The sequence below is a fragment of the Nestor notabilis genome, unplaced genomic scaffold, assembly GCF_000696875.1.
Source record: "Nestor notabilis isolate BGI_N333 unplaced genomic scaffold, ASM69687v1 scaffold19233, whole genome shotgun sequence".
NCBI classification, from domain to species: domain Eukaryota; kingdom Metazoa; phylum Chordata; class Aves; order Psittaciformes; family Psittacidae; genus Nestor; species Nestor notabilis.
Window position 1 is genome coordinate 135893 of NW_009922708.1, and position 25950 is coordinate 161842.

Sequence of the window (25950 nt, forward strand, 5' to 3'; positions counted from 1 at the left end):
TGGTCTTCTCTCACCAAATTCCATGCTACCTCAAGACAAGCCCTCTTTTGGAAGTTCGGCTGAATCGCACTGAAGCTGCTAAAATTAACAGAGAAGAATTGCTGTGGTAGAGTTTCCCCCTAGTTTCTTGGGAGTTTAAGACTGAAAGACATTACTGATGCCTCAAACAGAGGCTTCAAATTGTCTCTACAAGAACAAGAGAAAACAAAATCCAATTAGAAGTTCCACTGAAGGTTCCACTGAAGGTGCCTGGCAAAAAATTCTCTCCATAAAACGACGTTTTGCTTCCAGTATTTTTGTATGCATTGTGTTGAGTTTATTCCCCTCATAAGGAAACAAAAGTATCAGTGTAAAGCACAGCTGAGCTTTTAAGGTAGCACCAGGACACCTACACCCAAGTTGTCGTCTTGTTGCTGCTAGGCCTCTTTTTGATTCACATTCACAGAATCACTTCGTGTGCAAAACAAGCAGTCTAAGGAGAAAGAATGCCCTCCAAGTTCTAATAAAAATTGTAGAAAAGAATCCAAGATAGCCAACACTTTCCTCCTCCCCAAAATTTACCTGCAGAGAGAGGGGGGCATCTGTGCGTAGACAGGATAGGCAAGCCTAACATTTAGGGAATCATTGTGTTGGACAAGGGATGTCTGCTGGTAATGAAGAACCAAATCCTTAAGTGTGCTGTACAGGTTATACGGTTCTGCAAACCCGTAACCTCTTGGAGTGCTGTAGATCACACAGTGTTTCACTTCTCCATCAGCTCTGCAAGGAAAAGAAACAGGAGGGTTTAACATCAAAGGACAAACCCAAAGTGACAGTCTATTAACAATTAACTAACACAGCAACCATGCCAGTCACTAAATTACATAATGGAGGACCCAATAGATGCAAGTAGAGGAGATTAATATAGTCTGTGAAGAAACAGTGCTTCAGGGCATGCGATTAAACACTCTTGCATAATAATCCACATAAGAGGCCTCTTCTATCCCAGCAGTACAATTTCCTAGTGCATTGTTCTCCAAATGTTTCTTGGGAAAAAGAAAAAAAAAGTCAAGAGCTTAACCAAGAAGATAAGCACCTAAACTCAGCCATGACTTTGAGCTCAACTTATCTAGATACCTTTCCACTAAGTGAAGCAGCCAAAGCCCACACATTCTTAGGGCCTAAAGAGTATTTCACAAAATGCAGCACCAGGCTTGAGTGCACTTTCTTTTAATGTGAAGCATGGCAGGAGTTCAAGTCGGTTCATTATCTGAAGTCATAGCGACTGAGTCCCTAACTTGGCAAAGCAGTTACTGCAACACAGTATTTCCAAAGCTGCTAGAAAAAAACTTATGTGCCAGAAAGATCGAGTATTATGTTATCCCTGTACGGGAGCCTATTACAACCCAAGTCACATGTAGGAACAGGTTACATTATGCTGTCCCTTTCCTAGCTTGTAGTACAATAACAACCAGCAAAAGCATCTGATGATGCTTTTGTGACAGTGACAAACAGTATCTTGAACACAGCAAATACTATGATCTTCAGTTACTTTGAGGTCATATACCTTCACATATCCATTTCTCGGACTTGCTTTCAGAAGCAATTAACCTCATGTGAAATAAATCAGTGAAAGCCATTTTGCACTCCAGAGCAGGCTTGAAGGATTTTTAGATAATGGAATCAGAGTATTTCTGACCTCCATTACACCAGCGTAAAATGAAGTGAAACACAAGAAATCAATGCAAGGCTGTGTGAATGTCATAAAAAATATGGCTCACAAACAATGTCTCCTCTGAAGCATCACTGTTACCTTAAACATACAAGAGAGAGCATCTACAGTTGAGTATGTCTGAAAATGAGAAAAGAAGATACTACAGCTTTACACCCCCATTTTCCTTCTTCCCATGTGTTCCCTGTCAGGGAAGAATACAGGAGAATTTGGCCTTAGGTTACTTGTAGAGCTTCAAGTTGGGATTACTTCAGAATTTTGTACTAGCTACTGTGGTGACTGCAGAGACTGCTAGGACTACAGTTATTGCACATTCAAAGCACACTTTTTGCAACAAAGCTTTTAGCATGCTAGTCTTCGTGCAAACATGCGACACATTCAATGGGTAGGCCTAGCCTATGCCTGGCTTTTGTTCTCCAAAATAAAGAGCTGTGGTAGAGATTTATGAATCCAGTAGTTAGAACAAAAAGGAAAATAGACTTACACCACAGAACAAGCATAACATCCTTTCTTGCTACTCTCACGAATTAGAAATGCTCCATCAGGTTTCCCACAGAGCAAGTCTTCTGCTTGGATACGGTTGAGATCTCCAACAAACCAAGTTTTCTCATCATGATGTGGAAGGTTTTCATCTTCTTCATTCACAAAGTATGTGCTGAAGGAGAAATAAACTTTGTTAACTTAACCAGTGGTCAGTAAAGGAGTTAATAAGCAAAGTGATTTATTTTTGCAGAAGTCACTCAAAGACATACCAGAACACACCCAAACTGGGAGGTCAGACTCCTAATGGACAGATATTAAGGGCTTCAACTATGAACTTAATTGTTCCAACTTTGTTTAATCCTCTATGTTTCAGCAAAGTTGCTGCCTCATATGACAAAGTTCCCTCAAGAATTTCTCCTGTTTTCTGCAGTCCTTTTTTCTACAGTCCTTTACTGAGAGACTCAGGTTTTGTATTACTGATCCCCACAACAGAAAACACTTATGAATGGAACACTTCTCAGTAAAATCATATGTATAGTGACACTTACTCATCAATATTTTCATTTTTGATCCCCAGCCAGTCGTTTATTCGCTTCTGTCTCACCCCTTTGTGATTGAGCCATCTGCCAGGAGACGAAAGCATTAATACATTACTTCAGAGTATATGTATGGGGGTTTTTTACTGAGCAAGCTGAAGCTTAGGCACGAGGTAACATAACAAAACAGTCTGGGTCTTAGTTTATTCTCCAGCAGCAAAAGCCATAAGACCACAGATTCCATAAGAGCACTTCCTTGCATCATCTTCTGAGATGCCTCCTTTACCGAACACAGCAAAAAGAAGCCATGAAGCAACCTCTTTAATGGAGAAAGAGGGTTGTTGAGCTGAGGAACAGGTACTGCCTCTGCACAGTGCAGTCCAGAAAGGAAGTGGAATACAAGTTGTGACAGCTGCCTGTTTCTCTTGGGAAAACAAAATAGGTATTGCTATTGGCTTCTTCTAACCTAAGACCACCTTCTGGGAGTGTCTCCCCTTGTCTTCTGCCAGAATTCTAGTGCACTGAGTCCAGCCCAAGGACTTTAGGATCTGGATAAAAGGGGTGTCAGTGAAATCAAGGGTGGGTATGAGCAACAGCTGCCACCCAGCACAAAAAATACTAACCTCTGTTGCATTAGCAGGCACAGGTTCAATTTATAACTCATTTATCTTAACTGTTTTATTTACAGGAGTTACAGAATGTGCACCTAGTTGTGGCAGGTCTTGAAATCTCTAATGAAGTCATGAAGAGGCCAACCAATTGCTCAGACATCCCATGCCAGAATGTAGTACCTTAGCACAGACAGAACTTTGGTTATGAAAAGAGAATTAAATTCCCATTATCCCAGTGGAAACAGTCATTAATTAGGTTCATCAGAAACACTCTTCTGAGGTACAGGTCAGGCTTACTTACACAAGATACTGATCTCTGATTTTGCGGAGCTGAATTAAGTCAGGCTTGATACTATTCATTTTCTTATCAGTCTCCCTGTTGTCCAGAGCTTGTTTCTTCAAATCTTGTTCCAGGCGCATTTTACTATCATGGATCTCACCCAGGCGTGATTTTAATTTTTCATAGTTCATCATGATCCTGCAAACAAGTGTAATATTTGAGAGACGAGTCGAAACCAGTCTAGAAGGAACAACCCTTAACATTAGCGCTTACATAAGAGTATCACAAAAACTACGGCAATAGCAACCCCTCCCATTGACTGTCTCATCTTAACATGAGAATTACTGTAAGAGCACCAGAAAAAAACCTCTTGCCAGAAGGCCTACCACCTTTTTTACATAGTTTGAACCTTCTGTTTAACTTAATACATTTCCTTCTGGCAGAGATGCAGAACAAATTATCTCTCGGAAGGTAAGCTAGAACAGATTCCTCCTTCACTGTCAGATTCACTTTTTGGTGTATCAGTTATGCAATCCCACCACAGGGGAGTACCATGAGTACTAGCAAGACTTCAAATGCAGACTTCAATTACTCATCACGAGCTACCAGGAAGTAATGCTGCCTGTCTCTTTATTCAAGGTAAGTTTGAAGGTTTGGTATATTTCAGGAAAAACCCTGTATTTTACCTGTTAATTGATCTTTAGTCAGAATGTAGCACCACAATCACATAACAAGTTTGTTACAGGTAAATGTTTTCATTCTGAAACTCTCCTTAAGGTTACCCTACCATGATCCATAAAGCACTGTGCAAAGTTAGGCATTATACTTGGCATCTCTTCAAAGGCCCAGATACGTACATCCTTTTCTGCTAGTATCTTCATAGAAGGGCAATTTCAAATGACAACTATCCACTAACAAGCAGTGACAATTAAATACTGATCTTCTTTGGAAGTGATTAAAACTGACGATGGCCTATCAGATTTATTAGATCTATGTACATCTCACGGTTTGCAAGTAAAGGTTTTCTGGAATTATATTCTGAGCAAATCCAAATAGAAGTGGGATAAGCAAATTAAATCATTATTTGCTGATCTTTTTCTGGTCCTCATCACAGTAGCTTGATTTACTGAAGCCGAGACAGAATAATCCAGAGATGTCCCACCTCTTCTGTCTACAATGCAATTCATCGACATAACAGGCCTTTACTGAAGGCTCAGACACCTTGGGGGAAGGTCTCAGAGAAAAGACTGAGTTTACAAAGTGATTTATATGATGCAATATTAATAAAAGAATTTCATGAGAATGCCAATAGGGACACTAGTTCTTCTCTGTAAGCAAGCACAACTTGAGAGCCCACCGTTCAATTTCTTTGTCATTCCCCTCCCTGCGGAACCGCTCAATGTATTCTTTGCTGTATCGCTCTTGTGAGTGGCACTGTTCCTCAAATATCTTAATAGTTTCATTAAATGCTTCAATTGCGGTCCTCTTCATCTGAATTTCCTATGTGAGGAAAGAGTCCATCATTTGTTCATGCAAGAATGAGGCAATACACAATGCAAGACTCAATTATGTTCCCTAAAATTGACTGAGATGAACTTCCCCCACCTCCAAGTCAAAATATGATTGATCAGTTAAATTTAGTCAACTATTCCAAGTAAAGTCAGGGAAGTACAGGGAAGACTTACTCCCTGTAAGTCTACCCTCCTCCCCCACATGATGCTCTCCATTAGGCTGCAACCCCCTCAAATATTTTAGTCATATTTTCCATCTTAGTTTGCAGGAAGACTGCCAGCAAACCTCCTCCCCATGTATGAACTACTTATTTTACAAGAAGCAGTCCAAATACTGTATTCACACTTCCCTGATGCATAATATCTGGTAACTGATTTGAACATATCTTTATAAAAAACCTGGACAAGCCCCCCTACAATTCTCACTACAGCATACAACAGCTGGAAATACTCAGCAGCCAAGGAAGAATTTGCAGTGCAAAGCTTGCAGGTGATGGCCTTCACCACCACTCTACCTTAAACTACAAAGTTCGGCTCCTCTTTCTTCCTGCCCCACACCATACCTCTAGAACTACTGACAACAAGTAATATCCACTGAAACTACGTTGCTCTGTTCCACAATTTACTAAGTTTTTTCCCTTGTATTTTCTGATCTTGGACTGCCTTTATTAGCTATAACAGGTTAAAGTAATTTACTTTTTAAGCATCAAGAAACAGACTACAGATAGCTGAAGTAGAACCAACCTGTGATGTTCTAGTATATTCTTCATACAATTTGTCATACTCTTTACTCTTCTCCTGATACTGAGCATGGTATTCTTGAAGCTTTTTACCTACTGCATCTATATTATCTTCTTTCACCAACTGATCCTGTACATACAAAAAGCCATTAAGTCTTCAAGCAAAGCAGCTTTTCCTTAAGAGTATTCATTTGTCCACTTATGCACATTTGCATCTTACAGTGGCATAATTTTATAATCAAGTTTCTACACAACAAAAACCCTGCACCTAAAATCCCCCTTTCTCCATGCAAGAAGTTCCACAGTTTACAGACAGTAGGAACTGAAATTATGCGACATGAACTATGTCAAAGTACTGTGTTTCCAAAAAGCACACTACAGCTTAGCTCTACGATTGCTAACCCCTACTGGAGAAAGGAAAAAGTGAATTGCTTGAAATCTGAAATTAAAAATCAGAGTATTTCTCCCCTCTTTTCACCTCCCACCCCCCCACCAAAAAAAAAAAAAAAAAAAGCTCTGTGGTTCTTTCTCTTTAATACAGGACAGTGTCTCTGGCTACTGAATAAAACTTCAAAAAATCTTGAAAAACTTAGATGGCTATGCACAGAGTAAGTAGCTGCACTTATGGACCATAAGTGCTTCAAGGGCAACGCTGTCTAAAACAGTGGCCTGTGCATCCACAAGCGTCCAAGGGGAAAAGAAGAAAAGGCTTCTTGGAGAGGTTCAAATCTGTCGCATGTCAGAGTTTCACTTGGACTGCTCAGATGAAGGCTGGAAACCTGATAAAATGAAGACGCTTAAATGGCTAGACAATTTGGAAGACCCATTATTATGAACAAAGTGAGCTCAAATACAAAACCTCACTTTTTTCAGATAAAAAAAATAAAAATCATGCTTCACATAGAGAAAACAAAATTACATACACATTTGCAATTTTTTTCTTGTCTGCATTAATAGCTTTTGGGGCCTGATGAAGACCTTACCTGCTGGTACCGGGACACTGGATACATCAGCTTCACATCAAGCTTCGGGTTATACTGAGCAAGAGACTCATTGCGGTAGTGGTTGATCAGTTCCACGACTGAATTAAATGTCAGCGGATCAGAAAAGCCATATTTGCCATCCCGATGGTAGATCTTTATCAGTTTGTTGTTGCCACCCTTCCTGTAAAGTGGTACTGTCATTTAGAGGTTCTACTCCTATCCCTCTTCAACACTAAGGCTGCTAACAAAGACACCAGTGAAATTCCTGGGCAAGTGGCTTTGACATTGTATACTTCATAATGATTCTTTACATACTAGCAGATATCAGGTAGTTTAAGAGTCAATACACACAGAATTATGATCAGATATTATTTGAACAGGAGCAAAGCCCAAAGTAAATCTCTTCCTATGTGTTCATTCTGAAGCCAGCTTATGGTATTTAAGACCTAGCTTTGCCAGAAGTTTTGCAAGGGAAAAGAAGGATGCTGAAGGCTAAATAATGGAGCCTTCAAACCCACAATTTCCTGCAATTTGGGGTCACTAATAGTATACAACTGAGTGTACATTTATACAGTGATTAACAAAGTCTTTTGAGTTATGGTTGCTAATACAGGATACACAAACCTAAGGATTACAAGATTTGACAATTACAAGATGGTTGTAGGTTTAGGACTTTACATTATCCAGATTTACACATTCTACTGGTTTCCACAAATAATAGTGCTTATTTCTTCCTTTTCTTCACCAACAGACTGTTTAGACAATGTCCTGTCCTTTCTGCACTCTCAATTTTGGTTCCTAAAGACATCTGCATTCAGCAAAATAACCAAGTCATGCCAAACCTAGAGAGCACAAGCTGTGAACTTCAAGGCCAAGTCAAAGAAGAATTTAAACTACATCCTTGGGGTCAAACCTGTCATTAGACAATAGAATTTCCTGGCAAGATCAAACATCTACCATATCGTAGTAACTCCCAAAGGTGAGCTACAGCAGCAGTGGCTTATGCACCTTGTCCATTTGCCTCTAACAACCAATTTTGGGAGTCTGGCAGAGGCAAGTGGCTGGACAGGCTGGGCAAGGCACCAGCAGCTAGTCACATGAGGTCTGCTGCCTAACTGCAGCAGGCAGAGCTGGGGCAGCTCTGGGAAGTCTGCCACTTGCAGACAATTTTAATGAAGAAAGCAAAATGGCTCCAGTTCAGTATGTCACAGAATCATAGAATGGTTTGGACTGGAAGGGACCTTAAAGATCATCTAGTTCTAACCCCCTTTTTACAAAGACACTGTTCAATTCTCCAGAGCTGCTTGCCGATGAGATATTCAACACACTCCTGTTAATCAAAGACCTAGTTTATAAATACCTTTTCCCTCAGCAATTCTGAAACTATGAAGCACTACTGAGTAGCTCTCCTCCCTGAATCTCATCTAATCTACACAGAGATCATTACAGTAGTATTCAGTGAGGGGCAGGATTCAACGCACAGAACAGAACCGCCTACCAGACCTGGCTATTTATTTGTTCATTCTGTGATCTGCCGTTCCTTTGGAAACATCTCTCAACTTGAGCCATGTCAGCTTTACACAGCCACTCCTGTCACTGGTATAGCAACTAGCTACTCAGGGGTTTCCTATGTGGACTACAACTGCTCAGTGCTTACCGTAATGTCAGAGTGTAGTCTCCCTGCATCTTGGTTGATGCATCACGCACCAGGAATGTCCCATCTGGCATGTCTCGTAATTTGTCATTTACTTCTTCCCTGGAGAATGGGAAAAAAGGTAGAATTACAAGTGCTAAGGACATGATCATAGAACCGTTTGGGTTGGAGAAGACCTTAAAGCTCATCTAGTTCCAAACCCCCTGTCACAGGCAGGGACACCTTCCACTAGAGCAGGTTGCTCCAAGCCCCTGTGTCCAACCTGGCCTTGAACACTTCTAGGAATGGGATCATCTTTGCCACAGGTTATCAGCATTGGAGGCAGTAACACCAGCATGCATAAAGAATTCAGTCTTCAAAATATCAGGCAATTCTCTTTCACACTCAGGCTCTCCAGTCTTCTAGGCCATCTAAAACAAGTCTGAACTTGTGTAGTGAAACTAAAAAATAGCAGCTGCAGTCAACTGCCACTTAGGAAGAAGTCTCTGTTTAAGCAACAGTAGCAGCTGTGTCTCAGAGTTCACAACCTTTCCCTGTAATCTACTCAGGTTTTAAAGCCCACATTGGAAACAGGTGCCCTTTGAGAAGCCACTCCTGACCTCTTAAGAAATGGTCTCTAGCACCATAGCTCAGAGGTGTCTAGAGTTTAGCACAGTTTTAGTCTCAAGAGACTCATTATTGGCTTAACTCTGATCTTATTTACAGTAGTTTTAAACCACTACAACCTTGCTAGCTTCAGTGCAACTTTTCCTTATTTACAACCGAAGCAAAAGGATACTCAGTCCAGAACTTTAAGCCAAATGAAGAAATAGTTTAGTAGTGAGTACCAGTAAGCATTAAGAAAATTATTTCAGCTGAAAAGTTAAGTGTCTTGCCAGGTTTGACTATTTCACTCAAATTATGTATCTCACTTTTATAAACAGATCCCTACAGGTTTAGAGGCACTAAGCAAATTTTAATACAATCATTTGGAAACTAAAGTTTATCAGGTAGCCTCAACATTATCTAAGTGAGGTAGGAAGCCTACTTGCATCTTACAAAGAAAAATCAACAGCAGCTTTTTTGTTCAAATGCTAAGGAAGTAAAATATTCTTACAAAATAGCCTTAGTTTTGATTTAGCTTCCTGAAAACCGTTCTGTTCATACAACTGACTCCTGTTAAGCATCATGTGCATATCCACTTACTCCTCTCAGAACATTTTACACACTGGCCACAGTTAACTCAAAAGGCTTTCTCCTTTTTGAATGGATAGATATGCTCTAAGGGCTTGGCCTTATGTCTGCGAGTTACACCCTGGAGCTCATGACAAAATTTGCAGCACAAGTTTTTGACTGAAGAAGACATGGCTCCTGTCCTGACAGTCTGATGCAGTCCGTACCTGCTGGCTGCCAAATTAGTAATTCCATCTTTACATGCGTGTGTATCATATTTTAATCTAACAAAGCCACCCCAATGTGATTTGTACTGCATCAGCTCCTGCCATCACGTGCACTGTTAATCGAGGAACAAATCCAGAGTCAACAAACTGACACCAATACCGAGCAGTTTTAAACAAACCCTGCCTAGTGGGATTTGGGATCAGGTTTTGCCACTTTACTGTGATTTAGAATTAACAGAAAAATATCACTGCCGAGGCCCTTCAAAAGCAAGATCTATGTGGGTGTGCTTTGTAAAGATAAGGGTGGTACAATAAAGATATGAAAACTTTATTTCCCTTCTCAGAACGTCAATGAACTGGCAAACACGATCTTCTTGCCTCTATCTGGCAAAGCGTTTCAAAGCATTACGTGCGCAAGTTTGAGTAATTCCTGATCACATTCCCAGCATGCTCATGTTTCCCATTACAGATCCAAATGTAGACTCTTCAGAAGTGCCTTAAGAGAGAAAGGGATGACTGGACACTTCAGTTCTTTCATGCAATTAAGTATATAAAAACTGGCACTTTGTTTTCTGAACTTATCCCAAGCCACCTATCTTCACAAGCACATAGAAGAGGGTTTCCTTAAGAGGTAAAACTTATTTGCTATGCATCTGTATTATTTGCTCAGTATAGCTGGTGATGGTTAGAATTTGTAAGAGCTATTTTTATACTAATATGTAATAGAAATTAATACAGATGCAAATTTAACCAAATGTTAAAGAAACCAAAAATAAGAATGAAACTCTTTTTATTCTGAGCAAGCCTCCTATGGAAATTTTGCTGAACTGCATGCATCCCAGCCTTGTATGCTTACAAACCCTTATTAGATAACATATTCAGAAGCACTTTTCTTTTGAATGAACTCTCTTTTAAATACTCTGTGTATCTGGAGAAATTTAGAAACCCAGAATAACTTTCACCAATACTGGTAATATCTGCACCACAACAGTAACAACTTAAACACAAGCCCTGAATCAAGTCGAATATTTTCATTTAGGCACTTTACCAAGTATTAGTCCTGAAGCATTTCCCTCCTGTAAAATGCTGCTTGAAATGGCATGTTCTTTTTCTCTTTAATTTTAACAGGCTTATTCTATTTTTAATGACATATTAATATATTTTAATATATTTTAGTAATATTGCTTACCTTGAGATGTCCCCCCAGTACCACTCTGCTTCCTGCAGAGAGAAACTGGAATTGTCCTTTATTCCATTTGTATTGACTGGAGTCATTGGTTTGGGGGGCTTTGGAGGAAGAGCTGAAAATGAAGAATAGATTAAAGAAAGGTAAACAGGGGGAAATAATCACTAAACTGTTAATAAAATGACAGCGAAAAGGCAAGAGAAAATATGCGTCTTGGACTTAGATTTCAAGCTCTCTCAAACCAAATGGAATTTGTAATTTTTAAAGAATTTTGAAATCAACAGCTGCACTGCGATCCCAGATTTCCTAGTACTCAAACCAAACATGTACTTGAGGGAAGAAAAAGGGGTGGAATATGAGGAAACATGAGTTTTTGTTAAAAGGAAGACTGTCTCAGGCATGGCTACGCAGGCAATCACCGCCTAGAACTCCAAACAAGTTACAAAGGTGTGTTGTGTTTGAAAGCCACAGCCTGGAGGACACTGTGCACCACTATGGAAAAACTCCTGTTGCTCAGGTGTCACCACTCCTTATGGCAACCTGGAAGAGCAAATGGGTGGATTCATCTTCAGAGAGAAAAGTGCAAGTGAAAGAAGTGATAGCTGGGCAGTGGCATACCCATAATAGACCCAAGGTTCATACTTCATACTAGATTTGTCATTTAGGCTCCTGTAGGAACAAAAGCTATGACTCTCTGAAGGCCACCGGACATGAGGTGATAAAGGAAGGGGAAAGGGGATGTTTGGAGCAGGCATTCTAATAATGACCTCTTTACATAGCTGAAGTGTTTATCACAGGAAAGGGGATGTTACAATCTCTAAAATACCAGCAGAACTACATACACATCTGTAGGGCTCGTGCATACCTGCTCAGAACTCGCCTATTCTGAATTCAAGACAAACAGGCTTGTACTTCTGTTCTCAAAATAGGTTACACAATGCAAGGGAATACAATACACTGAAGGTCTTTCTATTTGGTAAGTTTTTGCTCAAACAACTTTATAATGGTCTTGAATGTAAGCCTTGTATCAGGAGTAAATCGGCAGCCACAGGCATGCTCATGTATTGGTAGAGACTTGCCTGTCAGCAGAAATGGCACTATTTCCTTTGAGAAAGATTTCTTGAGTGCTCTCCCCTGCTTTGCAGAGGCTGGGTGCTTCATCAAGAACACTACCACTGAAACTGAGTATTTTTCAGGCATTTCATGAGACAGTGTTGTACAGGGACAGGTCACATTTGAATTCAGAGTAAGAAAGCAGCTACACACATTGATTTCCTACTAGCACATTTTTAAGTCAGACCCTGAACATCTGTGCTCCCAGCCCTGTGTCCTAGCCATCAGATTACACAAGCGTCAGCGAGCAGGCCTGACACACTGACAACAGCCATCTTTCAGATGCACGTGATCCCAGCATACAGGCAGAAACACAAATAAAGGGAGCAGAAAGAAGATTTTGATCTCTACCTCCAGTGCGGAATGGCTTAATGCTGAGAGGTGTGCTACTTGGCACCATCCATCTGCTCACCTCCAAGACACACCTCCCACATTAAAGAGGAGAAAACAGTGTTCCAACTGTAGTTCCAAATACCATCCCCTGTTGAATATCCAACACAGTAACTTTACTGTTCTCTTACAAACCAGTAGATAGTTTAATCGAGCCAATCTAAACTAAACCTGAACCTTGACCCAGACGTTTGCACCCTGGGGTTGCTGACCAAACACCTGATTTAGATAGCAGCATTCATTCTGCGGGAATAAGCATTAAACCATAGCATACAGGTTCTTTTTATGGGGTGAGCTGGGAACTTTCAGGTGCACACATATCTAGTGAGGCAATAACAGGTCTTGTTATAAAAGGAAGGTGAAAATCTTTGGATTCAGTGAAGTAGCTTCCTGGTTAGCAGGCTTTGGTTATTCCTAGCTCAACTACTACAGTTGTTTGTATAGCACCTAAGTATTTGTACAAGGCACCATTGAGAGTAAGACAGTTGTAACCCTACTTTGCTTGAAGCTCCCAGTCCCATCCTATTTTGTGGAGACGGAGGAGCATATATCTAGGCTAAGGTTGTAGAGTCAGTTGTATTTACTGTGTTCCACCTCCCCCATTCAAAGTTCCTGAATTCTCTAGAAAGTGTCTTCAGGTCCTCCCCTCCTCACATCTGGACTCTGCTACCCTATATACAAGAGGACAGATGCAGTGGTTCTGAGTCTCATCAGTGCCTGCACATGGCAGTAAATCTGAGTTCAGAAAACCTGTAGAAGTTCTGATCTACTCCAGAATCTTGTTAATTCTGAGGCATCAACAAGCACATACAACAGCTTGGAGAATTCTTAGAAAGCTATACCAGCACTAGCAATTATTTCACTGGGTCTTGCAAGTTAAGACTTGGACATATAAAATCCTTCAAGGTATTTTACAGTGTAAAAGCCTATTTTACACTGGCAATAGGGGTTTTCTAGAAGAGCCTTACAAGTATTCTCTAGAGTACTTGAATACTTCTCTAGCCCTCCTTGTAAGATTAAGTCTTGCTCCTTTATATACTGTGGAATGATTTAGCAGCTTTGTTAGGGCTCACTCCAAAGCACTGGGCACAGAAAAGTAAAGTAACAAAGACCAGAAAGGTAAGGAATGGGAGTTTGGCATACAGACAGAGAGCACTAGATGTTACACCAAGTATCCTTACTACAGGTGGGGTTTTCTCCTTCTTTCCCTTAATAGGTAGGTATCAGTTCTCACTAGTAGGGTTTTGTCTGCAGAACTTCCTTCTGCATGAGCAAATTGGAAGGAAATTCTTCCAGGGAGAAGAATAAGGCTTGGACCATTTCCTGTAAAACCTGACTCATGGAAGCCAGTCCTTTTCACAATAGACTTTTGAAAAATGCTTTTTAATAGCTTGCACATTTTAAAAATACAAAAGTATTTGCAAGGGTGGATCCTGTTTCCAGAAAACTATGGACCTAAGTCCTTACTTTCAATACTTTGAGCTCTTTGAGTCATAATAGATTTTCCCCTGTACTGGATACAGAACCAGGTCCTGGCTATTGCTTTACCCAGTAGACTAACATGCCCACCCACTTCAGTGTTCCTTGGCTTGCCTTTCAGGCTGTGTGACTGTAGTCTGTCAAATGGAGAAGTGAGCACGAAGGTAGTTTAAACCCCACAGCCTGTGATGATACAAGGAACAAAGCATGGCAAGCCTACTGTAACAGAGCAGTATCCACACTATTTCCACCCTACTGCTGCTCTTGTAACATTGGCCCAATGGGTTGCTACATGAGGCATCCTAAAATAGTCTTTACTAGTACTCAGACAGTACTAGCCACCCTGCTAGGAGAAATCCTGTGATAATTTTATGTGATGCTACAGAGAGCCTTAAAGAGTCTAGAAATTTTGATTTAAACTAAGAAAAAATCCAGTTTTGATGAACATTACAGAGCTAAAATCCTACAGTAAAATAAAGCTGGCTTGAAGTCAACAGAAATGCTTTCAAGAACAGCAATGTTTCTTTCCATGTCACTGGGTCCAATTCTGATCTAGCCACAGGCACAATCTTACTTTATCTCAGAACAAGCTCTGATTAGAGAGAGCGATCCTCATGGTTTCTTGCCTCTTTTTTTCCTGGGAGAGAAAGAACATTGATCACAAGTGATTAACAGCACAATGGACCTATCTGTTCTAATAAAGAACTTGCTGTTAGCGTTGGATACACAAGCATCTTTCCCCTACCACATCTCTAGGACAGTTCTACAGCACAGACCTTTCCAAAACCCAAAAGGCAACAGCTCAGCTGGACCTTCCCAATTCCACGTGAGTGCATTCCCAAAATCAGGTTCAGCCTTCAGTGACCACCTGGCACACAGTGATGACAGCAGACTGGCTCTCCCTCACGCACTAGCGGACATCCCTGCTTTTTCTTTCTTTAGCAACTCTAGTCCCCTCTTCCTAGCTTCCCCAAGCAGCCTAGCTTGAGCTAAATCCCAATCCCTGATCAGCGTCACTTAGAAGGGGGGAAAATGAGAAAAGGAGCTGATGATGGAGCGGAGGCAACGGCAGCCAATGCGGGCTGGACCCTGGATCGGATGTTGCTGACGTGAGGAACCCGAAGGCTGCCGTGCTGGCTCCAGCAGGTAGCTTCAGCTGAGCTGCTCTGCAGAGCACAGCGCAGGTCCTCAGAGAGAAAAGCCTATTGATTAGGCTTTGCCAAGGTAATTTTTTTTCTGATGCTTTCTTGACTGCATAGAATTGGTTTTTATACAAGCTATTCAACATTTATCTGACTTGATTCCCTGAAATTCAACCCACCCCCAACACCAAGACAACCAAGAAAGCTGGCAAGTGCTGAAGTGTAGCTCCGTTGTATTTAAAAGTCTCTTATATAAAATAGTAGACTATATTAATCCGAAGTTTAACTTCTGCAAAGTACATCGTGACTTTCACAAAATAGGCAGTTTCCCCAGTCAGGTTTTTGAATGAAAAACTCTAAAAGTTTACATGATCTAAGAGCAACTGAGCCCTATGCATGAGGGTTTCCAATGGCAGTAGTTCAGGAGGAACGAAAAGAGAGGAATGTCTTGGGTCTCCAAGTGCTACATCCACACAACACCCAGTCAAGCAGCCCAAACTTCCCTGGCTGCAGTATTTGTGTACATGATAAACCTGCCAGTTAATTCAACTTTAATTTGCAGTTTTAAGGCAGGTGCCACTTAATCCCAAGAATGGCACCATAACTTACTACTTCTAGTATTTTCCAAGAGCTGCAGGCTAGATACTTAAAAACATAGCAGGTTTAAACTGTTACAGATAATCACAGCTACCAAGTATTCTGATGAGAAAATTTTAATTCACTCAGCACTTCCAAGAGCTTGTTTACAACCTTCTTTGTGATGCTCTCAGTCTACTCTTCTTCCACATTGTGACAAGCAGAAAACAGATCAGAGGATTTCCAAGACAGTTAACCAGCTTCAAAAAGGCTGATGTACAGCAGATACCCTACAAACTGTAATGTAAGGCTCTGGAAAGTGTCATTTCCATTGCACAGAAACATGCAAGTAATCCATGGTGAGGCCAACTAACATTTTAATGACAGAATCCTTAAGGACAGAAGGGTTTTCCCTTTGGAGATACAGATGAAGACCTGGAAAGAAACTATAGGTTAGCTTTCTAAAAAATAGAAAAGTCTCCCAATCTTTAACTGCTCTCTGTAGTCTTACTTAATTTCTCACTTTTCTCAACCTCTCTAACAGTTTTAAGGCAAAGCCTCAAAATCTTTCCCTCCTTTAACAGTCCTGTATTTTTCCCTGCTGCACAAGATCCTCTCAAGACACCTAAGACAAAAGCATACGTTGAACAGAGGTGCTTTTTGCACCCCATTCCCATGACATTGTGTACCTGGTGTGCAAGCCAGAGCAGTAAGACACCATGCTTTCAAGACAGATCCTCCACCTGACAATGAAGAGCATCGTGCACATCTGCTGACAGCAGTTCATTCCCCACCACTGGCAGGTAAGTGATCTTGGCAGCTCCACATCTCAGCTTCTTAGTTCTCTTGCCAAGACCCCTTTTGCAAAGCACTGAGCACCAGTGCCCTTCGCAGCTGCCCTTCCTCAAAGGGCAGCTAACACACACCGAAAGCTCCTCAAGGGACGGGGAAGGAAGCTACTCGATCGCATTATTGCTTGCCACAGAACCTCAGGCATGCTCACATTTTCACTCTCCTCCCCCAAAATAGGCGAGATGCCAAAGAGTAAGACATATTCAAAGAATTGAAGTCTTTCAATATCTCATTACAGAAAACAGCAGACAAGTTGGCAGGAATCCAGGCAGGCTTCCAATGAAAACACTCCCATTATAGCTTTGCTTGTGTTTCTATGAACTTTCATAAAAACCAACACCTTTATAGAAATATTTCAGTTTTGATTAATTGGCTTTTTTGATAAAGATCTGTTTTGTTTGAAAACTCCCCTGCTATCCCATCCTCTCCCACATCTCCCAACCACTGTTTCAGCTCCTACAGCCTGCCAGACTTCTGCTGCACTCTGTTCTTCACAAGTATCCACAGCTACTGCACAGGTTAAAGATTATCTGGTACAGGACACCTTCAGAATCACGGACAACAGTGTGTGAAGAAGAGCTGGCTCAAATTCAGAATTCTTTGGGGCATTATACAAGTACCCCTCAACTATTTTGCAAAGCTTCTTACTTCATGGGCTGAGACAGAAGAAATGGAAGATGCTCAATCTCAGATAAATGACACTGGGATCTTTGACTTCTGTATTATAAGGTAACACAGCATCTCCTGTTCATTCCAGCCTCTGCATTAAGTTGTGAAGCCAGAAAACCTCAGCTTTCCAATTATTTTCACTGCTCGATGAAAAACAGTTTTCCTTTCAACCCAGACCATAGCGCAACAGCTGCCAAGCTACAGCAGTGTCAGAGGTTCCATGATCAACAGGGTTGAGATGTCTGTTCCAAAGTTAACATGAGGAGGATAAAAAGGATAAACCCTCTTTTACCTACTAAGCATTATTAGCACACTATTAATAAGCTGGATACTTTTTAGAACTTTTGCCATGCTTCATCACTCAAAGATTGTCACTACCCAGCATCACATGTTCAGCTCACTTCAGGAAGGAACAGCTTTATCTCCCAGCCAGCAGGCCCAGGCTTTTACCACATTTTTGGATGAAAGTTCACAGCAGACCTTTTATAGTCCATGAAAATCTGAAATATTCTATAAGAACAACTGTAATTTATAGTATCCAATGGCAGGTCATGAATACTACACAATAAAGTAAATATAAAATGCAAGGAGCAAGTAGATTCTCCTTTTTGCTTATTAATTAAAGCAGTTCCTCATCTGCCTTCACCAAAGAAATACTACAACATGTTTTCTACCCCTCCACAGGTAGAGTCTTCAAATGGCTATTAAAAAATACTCTTTGGTCAATACATGGAAATAGATTCTGGATAAAAGTACACCAAATTCAGCATAAGCACAGAGCTCCAGTAATTGAGAATGAAGAACTAATTTTTCATTGTGGAAGACGGAGAGTGAAGTCACACACTGTGGCTAGGAGAGCGACCAAAGCCAAAATAAAAAGCCTTTTTAAATGAAAACAGCCCAGGGCTGTTTTCCCTAGATATTTCAAAGACTAACCATCCATCCAGGCGTCAGGTACAAACCTCATAGAAGAACCAATTCACAGAAATAATTGACACTACTGAGAAGTTTGCTGCACGAGAGCCTACTTAAAAATAATAATTCAGCTGTAAATACATATGACACTGCTCTAAGCACCATTTTATTTCAGCTTACCATTAAATCTGATCTTCCAGAGCAGAATGTAAAATTGTTCTTCATACAGTATCTGTCCTTGCGTGATGCCAAACTATTTTCTAGTTACCAAAGTAGAAATATTTCAACACCACCTAAATTGCTAACAGAGATCCATCTAAATCAAGATCAAAAGGTGCATTTCAAATCAACACTCCAGAAGAAATTTGAAGGTAGGAAAGCATTCAGAAAAAAACTGTTGTACATTTTGTCATTCATCATTTTGTCTAAGAACCCTGATCTTGAAGGACATTCCATTGAGACAGAAGTGCTAACCCATGCAGTCCTACTCAGTGCCCTCAGCAGAAGCTGAGATTCACAGCAGGCATGGAGTAGCCTCAGACTGCACAGCCACTGCACATGGTGAGATCTCAAGGTGTAGCAAAAGAAATGGATTCAATCTCCTCACTCCAGTACACTATGATCTTCAAAATATTTTAATGAAATCCATTCCACAGCAGCACTTTCACTTCTTCCACTGCCCAAAAACTTACCAGTGAGACTGCAGTATACCCTTCAAATTAGAAAGGAACTTCAACATTGATCTCATTGATTCAAGCTTCGTTGTATCCTTCAAGAGACTACATTTGAAGACAGGAGATGAATCAGAGCAAAGATGCCACAAACATCAAAGACTTCTAATTTGACACTTAGGAGCAGCTCCTCAGAGGACAAACAATCTAGATTCCTGTGATGTCCCCAAGATGACTATACAGGGTAGGGCAGCAGGAGTACCGACAGCCTGGGAAATTTAATTACAACATACAAATTCAGGTTGTAACAGACAACAGAACTTACATGCACAATACTGCCAATGAACTTCTCATCCATCTCACCTCTAAAACATCTTCCTGGGGCAGGTGTTGGAGTGTAAATCCTACTGCCCACATTCAAAGAAAACCACATCCTAACAGTGGGCTGTGTTCCCTTGTTACAGCATTTTTAGCTCCAGTTCTGTTGCAGCAGCTCTAGTTTTGGGTTTTAATTGGCTGGGGATATGGACTGACCATTTTTTGATTTGTCCAAACCTACAAATTTTTATGCTGAGAAACACAACGTTTTTCAAGTCTTTTCTAAATAACATCTGATTTAAGAAATAACATTGGTAAGAACTATCACTAAAAAAAAAAACCAAACCCTAAAACCAAAACAAAACATTTTTCCAGTTCACAGAAACTGGTAGAAACTCTGGGTGAATGTTAGAAGCAGTCGAAGTATTTCATTTCCTTTTTCAAAGAATGCTGGATGGAAGAACTCCCTGTATACAGCCACTGTTCTTCAGAAGAACTAGAGGTACTGGAATATATTCACTGAAACATTGCAAAGTCTTTGTCTATTGAGTGGAGAACACAGCAAAGATGAAGGACAATGAAAATCTCTCCTAAAGAGGTAACATCCACTCACACTGTTTGAGGGCCCAGCATCAGCTCATATGCTGTAGTTTAGACTATGTGGAGAAGCACATTCTTGCTTACTTAGCCTTTGTGCAGATTTTAACCTGTCAGAAGAAATGAGATTAAAAGCAGAAGAAAAAAAAAAACCAAGAGCCCCCCTCCTCTCCCCATTTCCACAGGGGCATTTAGTACACAAGCAGAGACTGTTCTCTGAGCATTACTCAGCAACCTACTTGACAGAAACGAGTTTCCAAAATCCAGCTAGAACAGACCTCTGGCTTTAATACGGCTAAAGTTTTACAGCAACCTGTTTCAACACAGTTAACAGTCTTTTTGACAACAATAAAGCCTCAGAACATACAGGGAATGCTGATAAAAGTGTTCTTCATGCTGCTGTTTCTAGTGTTCTCTAGTTCTCTGCCCAAAAAGTGACTCACTAAACAACTAACACGGGATGATGTAAGGCACCCAACTACTTTTAGTACTGGGCACAGAAGTGTATGGCCAGCTATGCCTCTCTGTTTCCCAAGCTGTAGAGCAAAGATAAGACCAAATAGCTTCATTCTAGAGTAAGATATGCAGGCAATGGCAAAGACAGAAGTCAACTCTGCTGCTGGGGAAAACAGTATTCCCCAAAGGAAACTCCAAGAAGAGCCTTCTACTTTTAAACAGGTGAGGCAGGAGAAAGCAACAGAGTGATTAATTCCTGCCAGGAATAGGCATCATACAGTACGCAATATTGTTCAGAACAATTGCAGAAATAACATTTGCTGCAGGTTTTGCCTTCAAACATGTGTGAAGAGCTTGGTTTCTTCTCAGAACATTCTCCCATGTTTTAGTTTGCATAAACCTACAGCTTTACAAGAACACAGAGCTGAACAACTCCCTCCAGCAAGCTTTCCCTGCCCAACTATTTCTACATCATCTGAAAACATACTGATAAATAAAAATGTCAGCCTTTTAAAGCAGGCTCTCCCGTTTCAAGTAAAACACCATTTCACTTTACATTAATGCTATTTTTTGTGTTCATGTATTTAATTGAAAGCTGATGAGTGATATTCTTTAACACTTAGTGCCATCAAAATGAAAACCGAATGCTAGGAATGCAAAAGCAAGCCTGAAAATGCAATCAGAAATAAAAAGTGATTACAGCAGTCTTGAAATGAAAAGGCCAGTAGAGAAATCTAGGTGTAGCAAGAACAGAATACAAGCATTTCACATCACTGTTGTCATAGGAGCTGAGACTCAAAGTCAAAGCATTTCCCAGCATATGCAGAATACAAGTGACTGAGCCTTATTTATTCCCTGCTCTACCCTAAAACAGTCTGCACAAAATTCCCTTCTCTTAAGAAGGAAACTCTCCACCCCCAGCATCTGCTGTTTTAAAATCATTATCTTCAGCAAGACTGAAATTTGCAATGAAGACAGTTGCTGCTACAGTGCTACTGTCTTGACTGCATGCACGAGTATGACTACACATTTTTAAGATGTGTAGGAGCAGAACTTTTCTTTGATAAGCTTCTGGAGTCAGCTCAGATAAAGCTGAAGGACAATACTTACAATGCTATTAAAATTTGCATCTGTTCTCCCACTGGAAAACTAGTCAGGCATAGACATGCAGTGTTCATCTACATCTGGCCACTGCATACCACAAACCCCATTTGAGAAGCCACAGTCAGTTTTCACTATACCATTGATAATGATACAGCACGACTGGTATCCAACTAAATGCTGCCCTTGAGATCCAAACCCTGTGTTTTCCAAATTACAATTATAGTATCACTCCCCTAAAACAAGGGTTGTCAAATTATATATGAGTAGAAAATAGAAACTATAATGAATAAATACACTTTTTCCCTTCAATATTTGTCTCACCCATACAATGGCAGTACTGCTTTTGCAAAGTAGACTAAACTAAGCAGCCTATAGATTACTGTTGCTCTCCCCTAATTATTAGAAGATTTTGTACCACCAGCATTGTTACAGATGGTCCCAGCACAAGGCAAGGAAGAAAAAGATGGTTGGATCAAGTAATAAATATGGTTGGTCATATTTGGGCCTAACAGGCTCCAACAAGGTATCTTTCATATAGCTTCAGGACAAACACTCTATTATCTTCTAGATAATAGAATGGACAGAGCCCATTCTGCACTAGTAAACCTACTTCTAAACTTGTGGTTTTCTTCATAACCCACACAATGAAAGTAACCTCTAAATTGTAGTTGAGCCAAATATCTTTGCTGATATCTGTATCTCAAATCCCAGTGGAACATTCTTACTGATTTTCATCCAACTGTGACAAAATGTATTCAGTGATTACACATTTTATCATCAACACAACGGATAATATATCCCAGATCTACAGAGGGAAAGACATTACTCAGTTCTGTTAATTAGAAGCAAGAAAACACAAAGGTAGTAATGCTTTTGGTGCTCTGGTAACTTTTGCAGTCAATTCCACATCCTCCATTCAAAAACTTAACTCCTGGCAGTAACAACTTTTTTCAGACCGGAACGGATGCTGTTAAGTAAAAACTAAATTAAATCCAGTAACCTTTTCCCTTGTCTTTTCAGACAGCAAGACCCACAGCAGCAACAAACATGCAAGTGAATCCTGACAGCCAGTTTCCTAATGCCAGAAACACTATATGATGCTGCTATGGCCATAATACTCTAAATTAATCCTGGTCATAAAGTTTAGAAGCTACTATGTTAGTAACATGCAACTGATGGTTCCAGTTTTGTCTTTAACCACAAAGTTATTGAGTTGCAACTAGCATATTTGCCACATATAGATCCTACCTTATGCCAGCAATACAGTTTATTATGCATTTATACATGCAAGCAGAAGGAAAAAGCATTAGGTAACAGGAGTCACCCTGCTGTTTGTCACTGCTGTTGCTCGTGTATTACTTGTACTGCTCTAAGGCATGCTTTGCAAGGCTGTCAGAACTGAATCCCTAGTTTCACTGCTCTATTTAGGAAAACTGTCCCACTCCTATGTTTAGGATGGATTAAAAGCTAGCAATCCCTTGTTGCCTGCCTCTGCTGGAGTTGGAGAAAACTCATGTGTGAGCAAAGCATCGACTTCATTACTATTTTTGAACTTTTGAGCAAGCCTTCTAGCAGAGAGGCTTCAGGATCTGCTCTGAACATCCATTTGCACCTACAACCCTGGACAGAAAACACGAGCACACTGATAAGCTGATGCAGGTGCACTGAAGCCTGACAGAAGCTACGGCTGCGCTGCAGTCTGCCTGCCATCACAGGGTTTTATTTCTGCATTATTATTGGGCCACGCTAAGGTGGGTATTGAGACAGCCTGCCAAGATAAATTAAAGAGCTACTGGCCCTTAACAAGAAACAGTATCTCCACCCGTGACTTAGAGGTTATGGGTGACACCGCGCATTATGTTCACCTTGCTTTTGTCTTCTGCCTCAAGTTTAGACGCACTAAAATGTAATCACCAACAGTCATGCGTGATTTGAGCCACTTGGCTCCCAGTATCAGTCGATGCCCAGCACTGCAGCATAAAGCCCAACCAAGGATCTCCTCACACAAGTTCTCTGAACAAAAGAGTGCGTTGCCTCCTTTGGCAGCGGGGACACTCGCTGCATATTGTTAGTTTGTGCGCTGCTGAGAAAACATATCGCCACCATTGAGCTGCTCAGGAACTCCAAACACAGTGCAGGGGAATGCTACACTGAAAACCTTCACAAATTTTTGTTGGAAGCAGGCCAAATGGAGTTGTGGTTGTTACCGGGTGCAAACGCAGTGACTTTATCCCAAGGCATGCCGAGCGTTTAAGCGTTCCAAATAAATTCCTCCACACTCCCCTTAGGGATGACCTATCATCCCACACCAGAAAACACTTTTCCACCCCACCACCTCTGGATGAGATCGAAGCAGGCCACCTCTGCCACACTCTCCCTCCTTCCCCCTGCAATTTAAAAGTTATAGTTCTACAAAATCAGGACATACACATGGGGATCACCCCACGCATCATTCCCACCTCTGGCTTTTCTAGTTGAAAAATACAAAACAAAGTTACTGAGCACTTAAGAGATCAGCATGTAGCATTAAGTCCCTTTGCTAACTGATGTTTGGACTGTGCAGAGCCCTGATCCCCGCAACAGGGATCCATACCAAGGACGGAAATATTGGCATTACTAATGACAGAAATGCTGCTTCTTAATGTAAACTTCTAGGCTGCATGGCCAAATTCCTGCAGAAATACTGGAAAGTTGTTTTCTGACCAGTTCAGTCAGGCCAGCCCCTTTTAGCAGCCTCCTTGCACTGAGCCATTCAAGGGGCTTTAGTTTTTCAAATAAACCCCCTCACACCAATTGTTTGAAGTCACCTACAGTGGAGCTTGGGTTTTTGTCCACTTGATACAAGCAAATACAAATACTAACCTCCTGAACAGTTAAAAGCATTTACAGGAAAGCTATCCTTTGAAATTCACAGAAGCAAACAGATTTCACTGAACTTCATGCTTTCAGGGATAACATCTAAAAATAGGTAGCATCAGCTACGCAAGAATTTAGTAAGTAGTGACCAGTATTTTGTGTCTCAGAGATCTGTCCAATTTTTGAAGAGTCAGTTACCAAGGGAAGCGAGTACAGGTCCTTGAGATCCAAAAATCTCAGGATGATCACCTCCTCCTCTTTTAATTAAAGTATCACATACCTACAGAGAGGAAAAAAAGAGCTCACTGCACTGAAACAAAGGGACTAAACCACACTTGGAGATACAAGCCACGACTCAAGCACAGATTGAAAAGCGAGCGCATTTTGAAAGTCTAGCAGTACATGCCACACAGAAGATACCACTGAGAAGTAATTATTTGCTATCAATTTCTCTGCCAGCTATGATTTTGGGTGCATATTTTACCATAGCTTCTGGCTGTACAGATCAGAGACCAGAGAACATAAAGGCCCCTCAATCCTCTTACTGCTCTCAGCCTGCTAGACTCTTACAGGTAGAGATATGGTTTCACCAGTACCCATTTCGGCTCTAATTTATTACCAAAGACTGAACCTCTCCTCCTTGTAAGCCTTCCCCCTCACTCTTCAGGTACAAAAGAAACTTTGTCCCATTTAAAAACTTCAGGCAAACAAGGCACAACACATTTCTCCACTTTCAGCACTGGCAATCCATGAAATAAATAAAAACTTCTATTAAACCCTTTAGAACAAGGTTATTAAGCATTATCAAAGTAACAGTGCCTCCAGGGATGGATTCCAGCCTGTTCCCAAATCTTATTCTCCCAACACCAAGAGCCAGCGACAACACACACCTCATCTGTCAATGCTGGAAGAGAGCTGGTGAGAAAAGGGGCTCGGAGACTGTAAAAGCGATTAAACTGGAACTGAATGGAGGTAGGTAAATCACTACTATCAAAGTGTTACAGGCACATAAAGGCACACAGGTGAAGAGGCTAATAAAACCGCTCCCCTAGCAGCGAATACAGCCGAAATATACGGTTTTCAATAAAGGCTTAAAAAAAATAAAAGAGACTCGGGAGAGGGGCTGCGAGCAGCTCCCCTCCTCCTACCTCTATCCACCTCCCGAAAGGCATCATAAATCGCAATTTCCTTCCACCCCCCCAAAAAAATACCCCAATATTAAAATCCTTTCACCCAGAAAGATTGCGGGTTCAAGTCCCTGGAAAGTTTATGCAAAGTTTAACTACAGATTATTTGTGGTTTTCCCTTTCCCTGTGCAGATTCCCCCCCTCCTTTTTCAAACGGGAAAAGTCTGCAAGGAGGAGGGAGGACGGGCAGGGGAGGGAAGGCAGGAATGAAAGGCAGCCCCGACCCCGCTGCGAGGGGTGCCGGGGCAGACACGCAGGCTCCGGCTCCCTACCTGGAGGGTCCATCTCAATGTAAAAGATCAGCTCAGTGGAATAGGGCATCATCATTTCCCTCCAGTCCGGGTCATCGCGGTCCATATCCCACACCGTGTTGTACATCGCGACAGCCGAGTTCCGGCAGGTTTAGAAATAAGAGGTTGGCTCTATCGGCTTTTAATGGAGAGAGAGGGGAAAAAAAGGGAGGAAAAAAACCCGAAAAGAATCCACTCCGCTCTAAAGTAATACTTTTAGGGGGGAAAAAATTAAAAAATCGCAAAATTAATTAAAAAACC

At 41.1% G+C, this 25950-nt stretch overlaps 1 protein-coding gene across 1 annotated transcript; it reads right to left on the reverse strand.

Annotated features, from left to right (window-relative positions):
* Window positions 1–25842, reverse strand: PIK3R3 (phosphoinositide-3-kinase, regulatory subunit 3 (gamma)). Its single transcript, XM_010011768.1, has 10 exons — window positions 25672–25842; window positions 11078–11189; window positions 8513–8611; window positions 6856–7036; window positions 5877–6002; window positions 4979–5121; window positions 3643–3819; window positions 2743–2817; window positions 2196–2366; window positions 1–759 (listed from the first exon to the last, which is right to left on the reverse strand). Exons 1-10 carry the CDS (start codon window positions 25775–25777, stop codon window positions 558–560), a joined length of 1392 nt encoding a protein of 463 aa, XP_010010070.1. The 5' UTR covers window positions 25778–25842; the 3' UTR covers window positions 1–557.
* Between the last annotated feature and the right edge of the window lie 108 nt (window positions 25843–25950).

Excerpts from the sequence above, each read along its gene's own strand:
- PIK3R3 (XM_010011768.1), bottom strand. The coding sequence starts at position 25,777 with ATGTACAACACGGTGTGGGATATGGACCGCGATGACCCGGACTGGAGG. Across the intron at positions 11,190-25,671 it reads CATTGAGATGGACCCTCCAG|CTCTTCCTCCAAAGCCCCCC; the intron begins GTAGGGAGCCGG and ends CTTCATTTTCAG. Across the intron at positions 3,820-4,978 it reads AATGACAAAGAAATTGAACG|GATCATGATGAACTATGAAA; the intron begins GTGGGCTCTCAA and ends ACTTGTTTGCAG.